This window comes from Myripristis murdjan, chromosome 2 (assembly GCF_902150065.1).
Source record: "Myripristis murdjan chromosome 2, fMyrMur1.1, whole genome shotgun sequence".
NCBI lineage: Eukaryota > Metazoa > Chordata > Actinopteri > Holocentriformes > Holocentridae > Myripristis > Myripristis murdjan.
In genome coordinates, this window is record NC_043981.1 from 4,751,151 (window position 1) to 4,770,451 (window position 19,301).

The window sequence follows — 19,301 nt, forward strand, 5'->3', positions numbered from 1 at the left end:
TCACTTTGAACAGGTTTTTATTTTTTTTAGCACTCTAGCATTTACAACAGTGCTGCAGCCATTCATCTGCAAATAAAAGAACTACTGACATGATTTGGTTTCTGTCTCTGTCCCCCCAGTTTTCAGTATTTATAATAGCGTGTGATGTTTCTTCTTGAAAGTTAGATCAAACTTACAAATAATTAGGGTGCGACCAGTATGGAGTTTTTAAGACCGATACTCATTCCAAAATTTTGTTAGCCAATATTTAGTGCCACAAATTACTGTTTTTAAAAAAAGAAAACTTGTGTGAGTAAATTTCTTTCTAATGAAATGTTTGAAGAAACAAAAAATGAAAAAAAAAAAAATTCTAAGTAAAAAGATGAGAAACATACTATGTCTGTCTGTCTATCTGAGAACCCCTCTCATATCAGAAGGAAGATATGGGCAGGCCAATATCTGATATTTAAAAAGACAGATCTCAGCCAAATGTATTGATAAATTGGTCTAATCCTACTAATTTTATCTGGATTTACTTATTTTCAGTTGTTACTAGCATGATTGCAAAGGTTTTCTAAATTAGAGTTAGAAAACACCACTGGCTGCAGGTCCACAGATTAGGATTGAAATATGCTAAACCAGCAAACAAAATCCATTGTTAACCCAGTCAGATATGTTGAGCCACATTATGATACGAAAACAAAAACAAGAACTGGATGTTTTATTCACCTATGTTTTTACAGGGCAATATAAGAATTTTATGTTGTTTTTTTTTTAAGTGTTTTTTATGTTTATGTTTTAATCGCCATGCTTTGAATCTGTTTATCACTGTTCAAGTATGACATCTAGGCCTAAACAGTTTAAAACTAAAACCAAACTATCTTCATTTGGAGTCCTAAGGGCAAAATCATTTCACATAGGGATTTTCTGTTTTGGTGAAAGACAACCTGGGTGTCTGAGACATGAAAAAGTTTGAAAACCCCCAATTTAGCTGTGGTCTCCGGTTACATTACTCCCAGTTTTTCTGCACACAGTTGTCAGAGTTTGAAATATTAAGGTTCGTTTTCCTCCTTCTGAAGTAGCCCTTTGCTGCAATTCAATTTTGTGTACAGTGTGACAAATAGCTTCCACCGATTTGAAAATGACCTGAGGTGGGTAATCCATCAACACAAACATGAAGCCCTAATTTGTTTTTCTCTTTACATATCAGAGCTGTTTTAAATTTTACTCTGCTTCCTGCCAATCAGCTGACATCCCTAGGAAGAAATGGAAATCTCCTCCAGGAAATAATCCCTCAAAAACATGTTGCCTCACAAACGTAATTGTCACATGAGTTGTCACTACCTGGGACAGCAGTGCGTTTCAGACTATTTTAGACACTATCTATCTTAGATGATTAAATATGTTATTAAAAAAAACTTAACAAGTACTGCAAAATAATTATGGTCCAATACTGTTGATCTGATATTTGGCTGATTTTGAAATTGGTGCTTATCTGGCCTTTTTTTTTTTTTTTTTTCCCCCAAGGAGGGGCTTTCTTAGTACTAAGGGCTGGGTATTATTTAGATTTCATTGGTTCCAGTTCTGCTTACCGTTTCCATTTCTTTTCGATTCCTGATTCACATTCTTCCGATTGTACTATACATGTCCCCTACCTGAATGCAGGAAATTCAACACTTTAAAAGGAATGTAAATTCTTCAAAATAAACCTTGCCACAGTGTCAACTTTGATCCATCTTTAAATACTGTACCATGTGCAGTACTTTATTGTTATTGTTATTATTATTGTTGTTGTTGTTGTTTTCGTTGGTTGTGGTGGTGGTAGTAGTATTAGTATAATTTTCTAATTCACCATTGCCCATATTTTTGCTTGTGAAGTGATAAACTGTTTATCAGTTATCCATGTTGTAAGCATTAGTCCTTATTAATCTGTCAGTTTAATTTGCTCTGTAAAATGCACATCATCTGAACACCTTGAATGTCGTCTTCTCTCCCCTCCAGTCACCGGACAAGCACAGGGCGCTGGAGGAGACCAAGAACTACACCACCCAGTCTTTGGCCAGCGTAGCTTACCTGATCAACACGCTGGCCAACAATGTCCTGCAGATGCTCGACATCCAGGCCTCACAGCTCCGCCGCATGGAGTCCTCCATCAACCACATCTCACAGGTAGGCAGCCGCCTCCCAAATCAAATTTGTTGTCTGACTCACCTGCCAATGAGGTGGCTAGTAAACACAGAAATTACCTGCCAGAAATAATTCAACAGTGTAAAATTATTCAGTGCAGTGTGAAACATGCATTAATGAGGAAAGAGCAGGTTTAGAGGCTTGTTTGAAGACGCCTGCAACAGAATTTAAATTGCAGCTGTGCACACAGAGTCTTATTTTTAGAGACTTAAACTGTGTGTAAAGGGGCACTGAAAAGGTTTTTAGTTTAGTTTAAAAAAAACTGTTGTCCCTGCTGAGAAGTGGTTATAATGTAAGTCTTACAATTTTTTGAGAATTGCTCCCAAAATGTCTATTTTTTTCTTTGTTCTCTGTAAGCATGACTATATTGATTATAAATTGTAATATTCTCTATTCTGGAGAATAATCTTGAAATGCAGATTGATATCCCTTGTTGATAGTCACGCTGTCATCATCCATCATACTGAGCATCAGCCAACATCTTTAGATTTGTTGAAATATGTTGTATGAAATGTATGAAATATCATGTTTTGGGCGTAAAGTGTGTAAATGGTTAGGGGTCTGCAAGAGAAGATGCACATCACATGTGTGCATTATAATGCAACATATCTACAGTGCAGCCACATGTAGGTGGGCACTTGTTGGGGCTGCACGCTTTTGACTTATTGCAGGATTTTTGCTAGATTTTGTGGGTGGGATATACTAGTTTGTGATACATGAGGACACAGCTTTTTCATAATTTTTTTTCTAACATTCAAAAAATATTAAATGTGATGGGAAAATGCTCCAACACATATCAGATGGTCATTTTGAATAAAAGGATTTTCTGCAACATGCAGCTTAATATTTAGGCCATGGATTTTAAACAGAGCTAGGGCAAATAATTGAAGGACCACACCAGTTACTTCACATTCAGTGCCATTTACTACAGTTCCCCCACATTTTACATTGCAACAAACCATTTTACAAATAATGTAGGCCTACTAAAGATTTCACTACATACAGTCAAAATCCTTCGGTTTTCAGATATACATTTTTGGTTGAAACAGCCACCTTATAATGTTCTGCTTCTGCAACTAACAAATACATCATCATTCATAAACCACGGAACTGGTAATTAGCTGTGGAAAGCAAGCAGTTTCCCTGGTGGAGGCAGCATTTCATTCTGCCCAATTTCAAGTCATCAAAACAGAGCAGTGCTGCTGCTTTTAGGAACATGACTTTAAAGTGGTGATGGAATACCGGTGTGAAGAAAGTTTGAAGTCTGTCAAAGTTCATTTTCATGTCATAGTGGAATGAATGGAAACCAGTGGCTGGATACAAGGGAGGAAAAATGATATCGCAGTTCTAAATATGAGAAAAGAAATGTGAAGTATATACATTTTGTAGACATCAAGCTAAACATGCAGCATCACTGGTATGGTCCCTATGAGAAGGACACTGGAGCCTCTGGCAAGTTGAAACTTGGTGTGGGCCAGTGTTCTAATTTCAATATTTTTGCACTTAAGCGGTGTTACATTGAAAATAACATCCCATCCTCTGCATCTCACCCCCCCAGACGGTGGACATCCACAAAGAAAAGGTGGCGAGGCGGGAGATTGGCATCCTCACCACCAATAAGAACACCTCCCGCACACACAAGATCATCGCCCCAGCCAATCCCGAGAGGCCCGTACGCTACATCCGTAAGCCCATTGACTACAGCCTGCTGGATGACATGGGCCATGGAGTCAAGGTAGGAGTCATGCTTTTCGTTAATTGGCGTCCGCTTTGTTTCTTTTCCTCTTCATTTTACTAATTAGAGTCGATACTGTGGGTGAGTCACTGCTGCAAATTCAGTGGAAAGGTCTGTTAGAGGGCAGATGAGCCACCAGTGGGATTCAGTGATGTAATAAAAGAAACATGATGCAAGCTTTTCCTTGGGGTGATAAGTAGAATTTAAAGTTGTAATCGTAGTTAAAATTGGACAGTAAAATGAAGCTCAAAGATGCTTATGTGGCAGCTGACACTCCCACAAACTCGTTGTGCTTTGATCTGGCAGTGTTTGGAAAATAATAATATGAGAATTTCCAGGTCTTGAAAATGGTTTGAAGTTGCAAGCATATCTGATGATTCTAAACATTAGTTTTAAACCCATTCTTGTTTAGCATTGTAGTATTAGTTAAACTTCAGCTATGGAGTGAAAAACACTTTTCAAAATCTTCAAATCCAGTCAATACATGGGCGTCTGGAGGAAGCGTGGAGTTTTGAAGGGGGATTGTGTGAATGAGTTGTGTGTGTTGACTCAGACTTGATGGTGTGGGCGATTCACTGTGGCAAATCCGATGGAAAGGTCTCTTGGGGGTCACTCAGGCACTGTTGAGTTTCATGGATGGCAAGTAATGTAACAAAAAATGACAAGATTCATGATTCCAGCTTTTCACCACAGTTGGAAATAAACCAACAAGGTATGAAAATCTACTCGTTTTTGCCTGTAGCTGGTAAAGTTGTCTATTTCCCCAGCTGCCTGGGCAGATGACTAGTGGTAACAGGTAAAATAGTAGAAAAGTTAGTGGTTCAGTGTCTTCCTCAAGGACACTTCAGTATTCTGGATTGAACCAGGAACCTTCCCATGACCACTGCACTTTCACTTAAAAAAAAAAAAAATCGTAATGCTGAATACTAAACAATTTAACTGAGTTTTTTTTGTTTTTGTTTTTGTTTTGCTGTTGGATTCATTTCTGCTTAACTGTTAAGGTTCAGGTCATCCCTGCCTTTTGCACAGTGACACTTGATTCAAGAAAATGCTAAAAACAAGCTGATTAGCTTGTTAGGGAAACAAGTGGATTTATGTCATCCCACTGATGGAGTTTTTTTTTGTAACCTCGTTTGAAGAAAAACAAGACTTAAACACTTAATATGAGATGAAATGACTTATTAAGATGGAGATTGTTGCAGTGTTCATATCTAATTTAAGTACTGGTTTGTCTCTAAGCTATAGCAAACAGCTATGGCTGAGAGGTGGATCTCCAAGGAGAAATCTCAAATCTTGGCTGTTGTTGCTTGAATCTGTATTTTACCATGTGCATGTGTATAGATATATATATTTTTCTCTCCTTGTGTGCACACTAATCCTTTGATTTCTTCTCTTTTCTCTCTTCCTGCTTACCTAATTTACATTTAAAATCAACCTCAGTGGTTGCTAAGGTTTAAGGTAAGAATTTCAAAGTAAGCACTTCAACCGAGGGAGGGGTTTTCATTCACAACAAAAGCATTGTGTGTTTGTCGCTGTTTCCTTCTGGAGCCATGGAATTGCTGTGGTGGCAGCTTATTTATTTATTTTTTGTTAAGGAGTTTGTTTGCTTACACTGTTAAAGACAGGCTTTGGTCAGGAAGGTTTTTATAATTTATATTATCTAAGTACAGCGTGTGTTTTTTTTTTTTTTTTTTTTTTTTTTTAATTATTATGCTTGCTTGTGGTTAACCGGCATTTCTGAACACATTTTCCTTTACACAGGCCAGCGCTCAGAACATGAAGGCTGGAGCCGGCGGACTCCCTCGCACCAACCCCCCCACACAGAAGCCCCCGAGCCCACCTATGACAGGGAAGGGCACCCTTGGGTATGTAAAGTGCACCCATGTTGAGACGGAAGGAGTCGCCTAGAGGTTGCATCTGTCAGAAAGTGAATGTAGCTGTGTGTTTGTGGCTTTGGGAAAGTAACCACAAGCCCCTGAGACAAGCCTGCTTTCTCTTGGTTTCATCATCACCCTTCACCTCCTCATTTAATTATTGTCCTTGGGGTGCTTTTCAGATGCCACTTTTTTCATTGCAGTGGTATTCTTTGTTTTTTCCATCTGTGCTGAGAAGGCAGGGAGTCGGGAGTCTCCCTTTCTAGGAAGGCGTGCAGCGCCAATTTGTGCCGTTCCTGCTTTACCTCAGTGTGTGAGACAATTTCACACCAAACTGCCTGCTGAAATCTGACTTTGTAATGTTTCTGTGTGTATATGCAAAAACACATACCCCTCAGAGCATACCATTGAACCTGAATTGTCTGAATTCACTCATTTTGGCTCATATCCAAACCTCCAAGCATCACTTACTCCCCCCAGGTTTCAGTGTGTAAAAGGTGTAAGGGAGTGTAAGGGAGCTGTATGTTTTGGTGCTGATAAGGGAATAACATGATAGCCACTTCATTCATTCATTCATTCGTTCATTTTCTTTACCCAGTTATTTCTATACAAACTCAGTTTCATATAGGACACAGTTTATACAGCACTTGATAAAAACTCTACCACAATATGATTTGTGTATGCAAAATCACAGTTTACATAATCAAATTAACATGCACATCCTATTGAAATAAAAGGTATCAAAGAAATATTTTAAATCACATCCCATGATGTGTCTTGCCTTATTTTGGTATCATCGGTTTAGACTGCAGAATTGTGTATCATGATATTCCCAAATCACCACATTGTTACTACATTATTCGGCATTATTAGTATTGGCATCACATTATTAGTAGGCTAAATGGTAATATTGAATTACTGCCCAGCCCTATGTCCACTGCATTTGAAACACACCTTCACTCCCTCTTAACTAATGTTGTCCAGAAATAAAAGCTTTTTTAAATTGTATAGCTGCATAAATAACAGCTTCCCTCATTGATTTTATTGGCATGTGAGAATTTCATATAAATGAATTGTGCAGAAGTTAATTTAGGTAGGCTATGTGTTAAAACGTACAAATTCATGGAACAAGCCTTTTAAAATAAGAGATTGTGTAGTGTTTGGGAGGAGCTGTCATGTCCTGTCAAGTCCTTGAGTCTCAGTGTCTTTGGATCATGGGGAGGAAACCTTATGCAAATTTGGGAGAAAATGCAAACTTGGGGGTGGAAATCAAGATCAGGTCGTTCTTACGGTGACACGACAGCATGCCTCCGCCAACCAGTTTCACAAATGTTGATGGCTGTATGAAACATTCAAGTGCCATATTTCAGCTTGCAGTTTGACATGATTTCCTGGGCTCATTAGAGAGCAAACAGCTTGTTTTGGGTTCAGGAAGCCCCTCATGTTTTGTCTGAGCCAGGGCTTCCCCAGAACAGCCAGCAGGTGGAGAGCTCTCTGACCACCCCACCCTGTCAGTTTGATTGAAAAATGTGAAACTAGCAGGTGGATCTGGTTAGTAGATGATAGATGTTCCCTGTTTTGAAAGTATTTCTGTTTCTATATTAAATGTATTATAGGTCTGGATGAGCATGAGCTGAAACTCAAGTTTTTTCCTAAAGTCACTGGCAGCTAAATGTCAACACTTGTCTTTTTAACCCACAGCCCTTTGTGTTTTGGGGTTGTTCCCTGGGGTTAGTTTGGATTACATTTCTCTGAAAGAACCTCATTGCATTTCTCTCCGTAGAGGACTGAAACATTTTCAGGTTATTTGGTGCCAAATGAGTTTTAATGACATTGCTTTCACCTGGCCAAATAAACCAAACTAATAAGAGTAAACACTCAAGAGTTCAATTAAAATGCGTGCCCTTTATAAATTTCACCAGACTGCCAGATTTTCTCATCAGAATAAGACCTTAAAATGATGGTTCCTGATATGCCACAGTAGAGGAGACAATTTACCCCTATTAGGCTGATAATTGGTGCCAACTCCACACCCTGAATCTTGCAAAAAGGCACCTATTTGTCATATGAAATGAATAAGTTCTCGTCTTTTTGCAAAATCCATTGTTCAAGACTTTTATTTTCCCTAATTTTATGGCGAGGGCGTTTGCGTTTTCCCACCCTGATCAAACACCTCTGATTCTTCTGAATGACCGGGGTCAGAGTTTCTGATATTTATGATGTGGTGAATATTGTGCTTTGTGCGTTTAAGAGCTTTTTTCCAAACTGGTAAGGTTATCTGTGTCGATGTTTCGTGTTTTTTGTGTGTCTGACTGTTGAAGATATCTCTTCTCCCACAGGAATTCTTGTGCTTGTTGAGCTCATAACGTTGTGTTCAGTGTCACTCCTGGGACCTGCCTGGGCGTCAAGTGCTGTTTGTGTTCTTCTGTGTGTGTGTGTGTGTGTGTGTGTCACCGCCCCTGCTACATGACCTTCAGATCGGAGTGTTTGTGGATTCCTGAGTAAATTTGTGTGTCAGTGTGCAACCGCCCCTGCATAATGACCTTCAGAGGCGTGTAAATATGTGTTTGTCCAAGTGTGTATGTGTGTGTGTTCCCGTCCCTCCAAGACGCATGCCGGTCGACCACAGCTCCAAACTTCCATGACACACCTTCTGCCTCAGCCTGTGGTGACGGGCAGACATCTTATTTGTGATTTAATTTGTTTTGATTTTTTAACCTCACTCAATATTTTTAAGCTTTGTTTTTTGACTTTGTGTTCCTTTGTTTGTTTTTGTTTTTTACTTTCAAGTATCTGTGACCCAGCCCCATACCCCCCCCCCACCACACACCCACTTTTGGCTGCCCCATATTTTCCATAGCAACGTTTCACCATAGCAACAGTGCTCAGAGTTGGGTCACCCCACCATGTCAGCTGGGAAATTGATATGCCAGTTCATCTCTGCAGGCCTAGATCAACAGTATCAGGGTTATGTTTTCTTCTTCCCTTCCCCAAAAACACGCAGGACATCATCAGCAGAGCGCTGCTGTCGGGCAAAAGCCACCTCATCGTGCTTCTCGCGTGAATTTACAATTTAGTTATTTATGCGGCAATTGAGTTTAATTTTACATTTCATTTAATTTTATGGAGGTTCAGCAAACTCTCATTTGGAGCAACTTGGAGCAAATGTGCAGGCTCATGGAGTTGCTCAAGAGCACCTTGGCAGGACAAATAGCTATTGTGCAGTTCAAACCCACGTATTTTCAGTTATGGGAAGTATTTGAAAAGTTGCCCTGCCACCCTGTTTTATGAGCTTCAGTCCCATGAAAACGCTCATTATGTCATTTCAAATTTACTTGGGTAGAGCTTGTTTTACATCCATTGTTTTGTTTGATCTTTCAGATTTGTTAAAAACAGAAGAACAACTTCGGCACACCTGAGTTGTCTCAGTACAGGTGCATGTCAGCAGAATATCGCAAAATGAAGAGAGCCCTGCATGTTCTAGTATCTTTCAAAACTTCCAAGTTAATTCACAAAATTAATGGAATGTTCTGGTCATCGACCTTTATCATACGTTGGTTTGGGTGATTTGTACTGAATTGGCATGTAACGAGGTCCACAGTAAGACTTCACAACATCGTCTCAGCCTGGCATCGCTAAACCAATTCTCAAATACAAATTATTCTGGAATCTGCCTGTTCATTTTTCATTTCAAGGGCCCTTATCATAGTCAGTCATGGCCAGTTATCAATGGGTGCAGAACAAAATGCTTCTGGATGCAACTGGATAGACCTACAACCAGTCAGAGCAACGTGACATAGGGCTGAGTGACCATTGAGCCTCAACGGCACTCCTGTCAGTCATCGTATCAAACCCGCCCCATATTAGATAAACAGTTGTGATTGACCTGACCTGGGCCAGGTTGGCTGGAAATGTGTTGGAGCAGGAAGGAGGGCCAGACCAATCTGCTAGAGCAAATAACATGAGCTCGCAGAGCTGTCTGGTTCCCAGGCTAGCGTCGTCAGGCGTAGATGTTTCAAAGTAGAAAAGCTGAATGACAGTGGCAACATTTCATCAAATTTCCGCAATTATGATTTTTTGTAAAGAGAAATTATGTAATAAATAGTGATAGAAATGGATTTGTCCAGTTAAGTGATGTGGGCTTGTCAGAATTAACTCATGAAATAGTATCTTGTTGCACATGAGGTGAGAAATGTCGTCCATCATTGCAGAGCTGTATTACAATTGATTTATTAGACTAAATGTCCAACTCCTATTGCTATAACTATGTTGGGACCATCTGTATTGTCACTGGGTGTCTGTATTTCACAGATTGGTGGAAAAACTTCACAAATTAACATTTTGTCAACATTATTTTATTAACATTATAAAATGTTAATAAAATATCTGTTCACCACAACCTCCCAGAATTATCCTGCATGCTGTCGCTCTCAGACAAGGTGCTAGTCAAGGTTGTCTGGCTTTCAGCTGGTCCAGAACTGAATGTAGCCATTCATATTCTGCAAGTTTTTACACTCAGGAAGCCTGTTATTCCCTGACACCTAAATCCAGCTGATAAAAAACAAATATTTATTTTCATGTTTTTTGCGATCTGTAGAATTTGCTAGACATTTGGATAGAAGCACAGCAGACTACGCTGTAGGCGTTCTTTCATTTCCTCCTTTGCTTTTTTATTTTTCCACAAGTGTGGCTTTTGGCTGACAGCAGCAATCACAAGCCGTCCTCCTGACATCGCCCCACTGTCTGCCCGAAGAGACAAAATACAGAGAAGCACCTGTGGACTCACCCTAACCAATCCCCGATGTTCCACCACCTGTCACACATCCCGTTTTTTAAGTTTGCACCTGTTTGTTTCTTGCTCTCCTCCTCCTCCTTCCCCCCTTCCCCTCCCCCACACTTCTCTGTGGATGCCCTGCCCCTCCCCCCCTCCTCCTGACCCTCTCGCAGGCGCCACTCCCCCTATAGGACGCTTGAGCCGGTGCGTCCGCCCGTTGTCCCTAACGACTACGTCTCGAGCCCGACGCGCAACATGGCGCCCCCCCAGCAGAGCCCTGCACGCATTGCATCTGTTAATCAGAGGAACCGCACGTACAGGTACCCCCTACCCCCACTCCCCCCGTCTCCCAGCATGCCTTTCTACACTTCTAAAACACGCCCCTTTTCCCTTTTTTCCTCCGCCTCCTCCCCCCATTTTTCTTCCTCTCCTCTCCTTAAAATGCGACCTAGCCTCTGAACATGCATTGCCCCTTCTTCATGTGTGAAATGACCCCCCTCTTAACAGTCTGTCTGCACCGCCTGGAAGCTGTGATCACATTTACTCCCACCTCCCTCTTTTTTGTACCTCACAAATTTGACCAACGTTAACCTTTTGCACCACGCAGCCCCGCAGGTCCAGCTCCCCAGGAGAACTTTTTTTTTTTTTTTTTTTATAAAGACGCTCCACCTCTGTGCTCTACTCTCTGAACACTGATTTTTTTTTTTTTTTTTTTAAATGAGAGCGAGGTAGCGATTGAGAGCCATATTTAGCACAGCTAGACACACGTTCCTATGGTAATAGTCATTAAATAGGCAGCGTCGCCCCCACAGTCCTGTCAACCCAGTGTCAGCTCGTCTCGCAAAGATGAGACTCTTACTTCCTATAAACAGAGAGATAATCATAGATTCCCCTGTCTTTTACCTCCAGTGTGGAGGTAAAAGCATCGGTTCGGGGGAAAAAGCGACACAGAAAGTTGGACCCATCTGTTCCGCTTATGTGCAAGAAAGGGAACATTGGCCGCCTGATTTTGTTTTTATTTTTTGGGCTGGGACTAGACAAGCAAATTTTCCCCTGACTCTCCTCTCAGCACGAGTTTTTATCTCCACCGCTCCATCCTCAGCTCATTTTCTCCATCTGTCAGCCATGCGCTCTCTTCTGTCTCACCAAGTCTTGCCACACGTGTCTCAATGCTTCCTGCTTCCATGGGGTTTTTCTATTTCTCTGTCTTTGTCCCGTGTCGCTGCTGCTTGGTCCACCTGTCAGAGCTCAGTGTCGTATGTCCTTGGTGAGACTTACAGCTCTTTTTTTATTGCTGTGACATGGTCATTTCAAAGGCATAACCGCTCATGCAAACACACCCAGCGCTCTTGAGGAGGGCACGTTGATAGTCTGGTTGGGAGTAGAGGTAGGAAGCCAGGCTGCGGGACAGGACATCAACACGCTGAACTCAGCAGAACTGAACTGCGTTGCACTGGCTGAGCTGCATGTCCAGCAGCTCCTCTTAATTTTAACATTTTTCTAATTGGACCCTGAAAAAAAATCAGGAGTTCTGTGAATTGCTGAAGAAGTTTTCAGGTGCCGAACAGCATTTTCTGCTGAATTACTAAAACCAGTACCTGAATTTGTTCTTGACAATACATCTTAAATTGAGCTTTGAAATTCAGGGGTTTGTTCAACAGCTGAAATAATTACAGTGACTTGTGCATGGATTAAGAAAAAAGTGCCTCAAATTGATTTTCTACCTAATTTTACTTAGAATTGAGGGTTCAAGCTTGAAATTAAGAATTTATTAAGACGTATGGTGTGTATTCACGGAAATGTAAGCTAAAATGAACATATGAAGCATTTGCATTTCCTGCTGTGACTGGAAACACAAAACGGTAAGGAAAAAATAATATGTAGAGTTCCATTCCAAAACCAGAAGGCACTTAACGGAGCTCAAGCCTCTGCCAGTGCGATCCAATTTTCGAAATATGCCAGTTCCACATGTCAGATTTGCACCAAAAGTTAATATTTTTCCCATGCCCCATTACCTACTTGCTGGAGATGCTCACATTTTTGTGTCTTAACCTGAAATGGGCCGTGAGATATGGCTGTGCAAATTATGGACACTTTTATTTAGCCAATTATCTCCCCACCATGTGGCCACTCAGCGCTAAATGTGTCAAGTGGCAATTAGTGATGCTCTTTACCCACTGGAAGTGTCAGGAAAAATGCATTTAAAACAATGAGCTCTTCATTGGACGTTTGCTTTTTCATTGGGCCAGTAATGGGGGAGTCTGCCAACAACCGTCAAAATCATGTTACATGTATTTAAGAGAAGCCATGCACACCAACTTGTTCCCATTTGGCCAGTCAGTGTGAAAGAAAGTGCACCACCCTTACACACATGAACACTGTTTGGATTGATAACATGCATTGTGTTTATGGTGCAGTTTTGAAGTTTTCAGGTGTTTTAATTCTGTTTTTCAAATACGATACACATACGATACACACTGCAGCTATAATGGAGTTTAATGGGAGAGAGAGGTGAGCTCTCCCTCTTCTGTGCTGGATTTCTCCCTTTGTTTTTTTTTTTTGTTTTTTTTTTAGCATCGCTACAAATCATTTAGTCCACAAACAATCCATTATACTTTTATTTTTGACTCTGAAACCTGAAAGCAAACTTTTCTCTTTTAGATGAGAAGAGTTATTTATTTTTCTCATTAAACCGCATAGTAGCTGCTGAGAATATCTCCCAGCAATGTCAGTGAATTCCCTTTTGGCTCATTAGCCGCAGAAATACAACATTAAACAGCAAAACGGTACCAGAAACGTAATGTAAACCCCCTCAGTCCAAGGCTTTAAATAGTGTTAATGTGTTCTAGGCTGGAATTTTCCTATAAAAGTTAACCACTTCTTCCTTGCCCCAGAGGCAGCTTTTCCACAAAGTTTGGTGCAAATCCGGCCAATTATTTTTGAGATATCCTGCCAAAAGACAGACAAAAAGAATTTGGGGGAAACAACACCTCTGTCCAACTCCACGGGTGGAGATAATGAGAAATCTGCCGTTTGGAGGAAAACAACACATGGCATAAAAAGTAAAGCACAGTATAGTTTACTATTAATGGAGGGAGTCATCTTAAGACTCTCCTACATTACAGCATATTTTGTGAAAATTAAGAATCATTGACTGAATTTCAGGCAACAACACTTTACCAGAATGGATGCATTGCATTCAGTGAGAGGAAACCCTTCTAACGTAGGAAGGTTTTAATATGAAATTGAAGGCCAGCGCAGTGCAGCCACAGATCTGCGGTGTTTACTGGAGGTGTGTGTGTATGACGGAGTGTGTGTAAGTGTGTATGCAGTCTGACGTGTGTGTGCTGCCCTGCCGTCAGCAGTGGGAGCAGCGGAGGCAGCCACCCCAGCAGCAGTCGCAGCAGCAGCCGAGAGAACAGCGGCAGCGGCAGTGTGGGCGTGCCTATCGCCGTGCCGACCCCAGCCCCACCCACTGCCTTCCCAGGTAACGGCCACTTCCTGTTTTCTTCTCAAGCAGAGGCTGTAGTAGCTTGGTGCCACTTGAGACAAGTGTAATTAATCTTGACTAATCTCTTTTCAATCCCCCGGGTTCCTACACAAGCCTGGAAAAGTCTGAAATTAATTTGATTTTTTCTTGGCCTTGAACAAGTCTTGGAAATGTTTGGAAGATGTTTGACTCCTAGTACTGCTGCCTTGACTGCTAGTACTTGTCATTTTTCATAGTTATAGAGTAGCTGCCTTTTGTCACATTTCATTTGTTGGAAATAATAATCTGCTATCAAATGACACGGTTTTCCAATCTGATCTCAAAACACGAGAGCAGCAGTGCCACTGAATAGCACAACTTGAGCCTGAAAGGGACAAAATGATCAGTAGATTCAGCCGCTGTAGTGATTGGTTAAAAACATTCATGCATTAATAAAACACCTGGAAGTGAGTACATTTTAAAATAAAATGTCCATTCTCTGAAAAAGTTGCGGAACATTTCTGGAAATCTGATTAAAGCAGCATCAATTCTGTCAAAGACAAAAGAAAAAGTGTGGAGCCATTGTGCTGGCACTTTATGATTTCTATTGTATTTATATTCATGAATCAGTTTGTAAGAGAGTTGAAAATGAAGGTGTGAATAAATACCATCCACAGTTTTGGTCAGATCATTTGCAAATTGTATGTTTCAGCTTGGGCTGAGATTTAAAAACTAAAACAGTAGCAGTGTGCCTGTCTATCACCCATTTATTTTACCCAGGCTTATGAACATTATTTGACATATGCCGATTTTTCGTGATAAATGGAGGTAAAAAACAGGTTAGTGGCAGTTTTCAAACATAGTCTCATCTGGTCACAGAGATTAAAGATACGCTTTGAAAGATGACCAAGGATCGATTGAAGTGCGGACTCTTTACACTTAGCCTGACAGATGTGGAATGAGCACATCACGTCTCAGTAAGTCAGTCTGTTGATTTTTAAGGGTCCTCATGTCAATCGACTCTTGACAGTTTTGCACAGTTACACCTTGAAGCTAATATTTGTGGAGAAGTCATAGAAAAGTCATGGACAGCCACTGTTGAAAAAAAGACTGAGCCTTGTTGGAATGAAAATCTGCAGACTCTTGGGGTATGATTGATAACCACTCGCCTAGTTGGCAGGTGTCTCGTCCAGCGGCTGTCGGCATACTTCATACTGACCACCAATTAAAATCTTAAACTCTGGTCAAGAAGTTGAGACCTGGAAGAAGTGTTCTCATTTGAAACTGACTGTGTAGGAACCCTGGATGTGGCTTTACTAGGATCCTTTCCTCTCTCTGACTGTTATCTTGTGCTGACCTCCTTCTCCCATCTTCTCCTTCCTTTCCTTTATCTTTTTTTAAAATTTGATTTACCTTTACACTCCCTCTTGACGTCGACACCTCAGGTACAGCCCCCGCCCCCTCCAACACGACCAAGCCTCCCCCCAACACCACCACCTCTGCCACCAACCCCGGCCCCCCAACCTCCACTCTAGATGGCCCCCCACAGGCCCCCAACCCCCCTGTAGAGGTCCCGCCTGTCCCCCCACCTCCTCCCCAGCTCCCTGCCTCTGCAGCCCCCACTAGCACAGGCCCCGCTGCATTCGGCACCCCCACACAAGGTGAGTGTCTCGGCTGGATTGACCTCCAGAGCTCACCCAATCCTCTGCACACCCTCCATCTGGCCCGCCCACCCAAACATCTCCCATCCACACGCATGTCGTCACCCAGGATGTGTCGCCGGCTGTGTCTGACACCTTACACTGCCTACTGACGAAACCGTGTCTGAAATTATAAAAGATTTGTGAAAACGGCAATTACAGAATAGTATGTAACTGCTTGTAGCATGTGAAACATACAGGTTATGACAGAGAATGTAATCCAGACCAATTAAAGTAAACGGCCCCAAAATGTGACAGTCTGGCTGTAAGAGCTGTTTAACACAGGATGTGGAGCAGTGCTGAATGTCAAGTGGAACAGATTTGTGCAGCATTTGTTTTCACACACACAATCTGACTTTTTGATTTGCACAGACGCTAACAAAAGAGCTGGAAAACAAATCCACACTGAACCTTGTTGTAAAAGCTTCATAGTGAGGACAGAAAATCATAGAAAAAATTGAAACAAAAGTGCAGTAACCATCAAATAGCTGCCTTCAGGCATTATGTTTATATAACTTCCAACTGATGAAGAAATCATGTTGCATATTATCAAAAAAAAAAAAAAAAACAACCATATTTTCCATTGAATATTTCATTTTCATATGACAAATAGAGCCTAGCCTATGTAGATTGGCATTTCCTGCAACAGAAACACATGCTTGAGGTAGGAAAACAGAGTTGAGGCAAAAGCATAATGCACTGTAACTGGCCACTGATTGAACCAGAACTGTCCAATAACTGAGCTTCCTTTTTCTTTTTGAAGGGCCAGTGAAGACAGTCAGAGGTGTGATTGCACCATAAAAGTATCATGAGCTTGTACATATTTAGAATTTTATGCGCCAGTGGATATTTAAACCCCCAGCTGTGGCGGTGTCAATACAAATTACCAAGCTCCGTCATTTGAAATACACAGATAATCAAACCATTAACCATAGTAATGTCAGTGCCATTCCCATTGAGCTGTACAGAATAGACAAGGCTCCACTACAAATGTTGACAGACACTATAAATGTGCATCATGTTATGAAATTAAAGTGTAGTTGTTGTCTGTTCTTACTCTTCACCAGGCGGTGTGAGCTTTCAGATACAGCCATGTTACTCGCTTCTTCCCACTCCCAGAAACGACCTCCCCTCCCAAAGGGCTGCACACATGCTCAAAAATGATTTCAGTTGCAGTACTGAGCAGTGAAATTTCCATGTTGCACTTTTTTCTGCGTGGAAAAAGATGTGTCTGAAGGCTTTGAGGTAGATGAGTGAAGAATATCAAGCCTACAAATCATGTTGAAAACTCTGTTCCAGACATTACATCAGGAAATTTAATAAATTGTAGGAACATGTTACGGAACATTATGGAATTTTGAAAGCTTCAATTAAAACAAACAAACAAACAAAAAAAAACAACAGTAACTACTTGCTGAATATATTTATTTTCCATTGTGCTCACATTATAGTCACTGTATTGAAAATAAGACATTGAATTCATTCATGTAAGTCATGGAAATTCAATATTAGTCAATATGAGTCAAGAACCTGACTCAATCGCTGAAGTGAAAATTGTCTAGAAAAGTCATTGTAGGGCACTATTGTGCAAACATGTCTAAATTCTGCTTCATGTGTCATAAATTTGGTTAACGTACAGCCCTAATCACCTCCACCTCAGTCAGTATTGATCACTTTGACCCCATCACCTCCCTGGGACGTCCCATCACTCACTACTGGATGCTCCCCTCTGCTTTTCTTGGCATCTCATCTGCTGCCTTTGTATTGATGATGATGTTCTGATGTTCACTGGCATGAGCTTTCTGGTGAAATGTATGTGGCGTCTTCATTCGTGTGTATTTATTCTGTCCTTCCTTGTCCGCAAGTTATATTCTGGGGAATTGATGTGGCATCATTTGATTAATTTAACAAGCAGTGCAGCTGTCCAGGGTGGAAAATTAACACCAGCCATCAGCCAAATGCTAAATTTGATGAATGTAAATCATTCTACTCCATCAGACAGATCAACATGCAACCTGGGGCTAGTTTATGTTGTAAAAATGTATTTGCTTGGTACAATAATGAAAGTGGATGAAATATTTGGCATCCCTCAGTCACTGCAGCTGCTTGGTGGAAGGGTTAGTCTCCTGCCCTGGTTCAGTCTCAGTTTCTTTATCTTGCACTGCTATTAGTGACATAAATTTTATTTATTATTTATTAGTGTGCTGCATTTCCATGATCCTCTCTTTTCAGGCTCTGTCAGATATTGGTTGATATTCTCAGATGCTACTATATTTTCACAGTTTTTACAGTTAATCAGCAGTCTTTTTGGGTTAGACTGTGTGTAATGAAAGATTTTATGTAATGTTGGAGCCGATCAGGATGAAATATGGTTCAGTTACAGTAATGCTTCGTATACACATTTGTCAGTGACTAATGACTAGGGACTGCAGCAGTAACCGTAGCTTGTTAATGGTTTTGCTTTGCTGTGTCTGCTGATGGAGCTCGTTTGTTTAGCCATAAATTTGGAGCATTTTCGAGCCATTAACATGCTCGTTAAAAAACTGCTCAAGTAGCTGCTTTGGTATCTTATCATTACCAGCAAATATTCACAGCTAAGGACCCATTGCTTGGTGGTTATTGAGTAATGTGTGTAGCACTGAAACAAATGCCTCATAAATCAATTAGTCAATTGGCGGAAATTCAGTTTCAGTTTTGATATGAAATTAGCTGAATCATTTGTCATTTTTCAAGTAAAAATATTTTTTTCTCTGTTTTTTTATTATGAAATGAAAACTTTTTTTTCTTTCTTTTGGCTGCTGGTCATACTAAACAACTTGAAGACCTTGGGCTTTGGAAACTTGTAATGTGCATTTATCATTAATTTTGGCATTGATACAAGAAAAAAGATCAACTGAAAATAATGGTGTGTATACAGTAATTCAGAGGCATTTCTGTAAGTCAGACATATTTCTTTCTTTAAAGTTTAAAGTGCTGTGAAATTGAAGGATAGACTAGGAGAGAGATTTTGTTTAGGACACCAGTGGGGGGAAAAAACCCTCTGCTCCCTGCCTTGTTAAAGCACTCTCTGCTGCCCCCTGGTGTTTACCTGTCCCAGGTCCTCCTCAGTTCTACAGCATGAACCGCCCGGCACAGCAGCCCCAGAACCCACCAGTAGGGGGCTCCCTGCCGTACCGCCGGCCCTCCTCCGTCACTGGCCAGCCCAACCTGGCCCACAACCAGAGCCAGCTGAACGGCGGACCCCACTTCAACCCCAACCAAGGTACTGGGCAGCTTTCACCGTCCAGAAATGTTTCACAGGAACACTGAAAACACTGTTGTTCGTAAATCTTTTCAAGGAACCAGTGGTCATGAGGCTTGTATCCTAAATTGGTTTTGTTTTTGAATGCTGTTAAAGATAAAGCATAAAAAAGCATAGACTTTAAACAACCATGCAGAAGAAGTTGAAGAAGAGGTTTGGCTTACTTAAGTGACTGAAAACTATAACCATACTTAACTTTCTACTGTAGTAAGTTCTGCATTTTCTAAGTAAATTAGAGTAAAAGACAGCATGTTGCCATGAATCATGCAGCATTGCAGTGGG

At 40.9% G+C, this 19,301-nt stretch overlaps 1 protein-coding gene across 10 annotated transcripts in view; it reads left to right on the forward strand.

Annotated features, from left to right (window-relative positions):
- abi2b (abl-interactor 2b) overlaps window positions 1-19,301 on the forward strand; it is a 31,459-nt gene that overhangs the window by 3,864 nt on the left and 8,294 nt on the right. For 3 of the 10 annotated variants that reach the window (XM_030074213.1, XM_030074220.1, XM_030074268.1), the window contains exons 2-8: window positions 1,981-2,148; window positions 3,725-3,901; window positions 5,342-5,359; window positions 5,663-5,766; window positions 10,723-10,869; window positions 13,912-14,036; window positions 18,816-18,980. In XM_030074213.1, the coding sequence (XP_029930073.1) occupies window positions 1,981-2,148; window positions 3,725-3,901; window positions 5,342-5,359; window positions 5,663-5,766; window positions 10,723-10,869; window positions 13,912-14,036; window positions 18,816-18,980 (904 nt within the window). The remainder of the gene's footprint in view (window positions 1-1,980; window positions 2,149-3,724; window positions 3,902-5,341; window positions 5,360-5,662; window positions 5,767-10,722; window positions 10,870-13,911; window positions 14,037-18,815; window positions 18,981-19,301) is intronic. The other 7 variants (XM_030074243.1, XM_030074250.1, XM_030074286.1 and 4 more) reach the window with 3 other exon arrangements.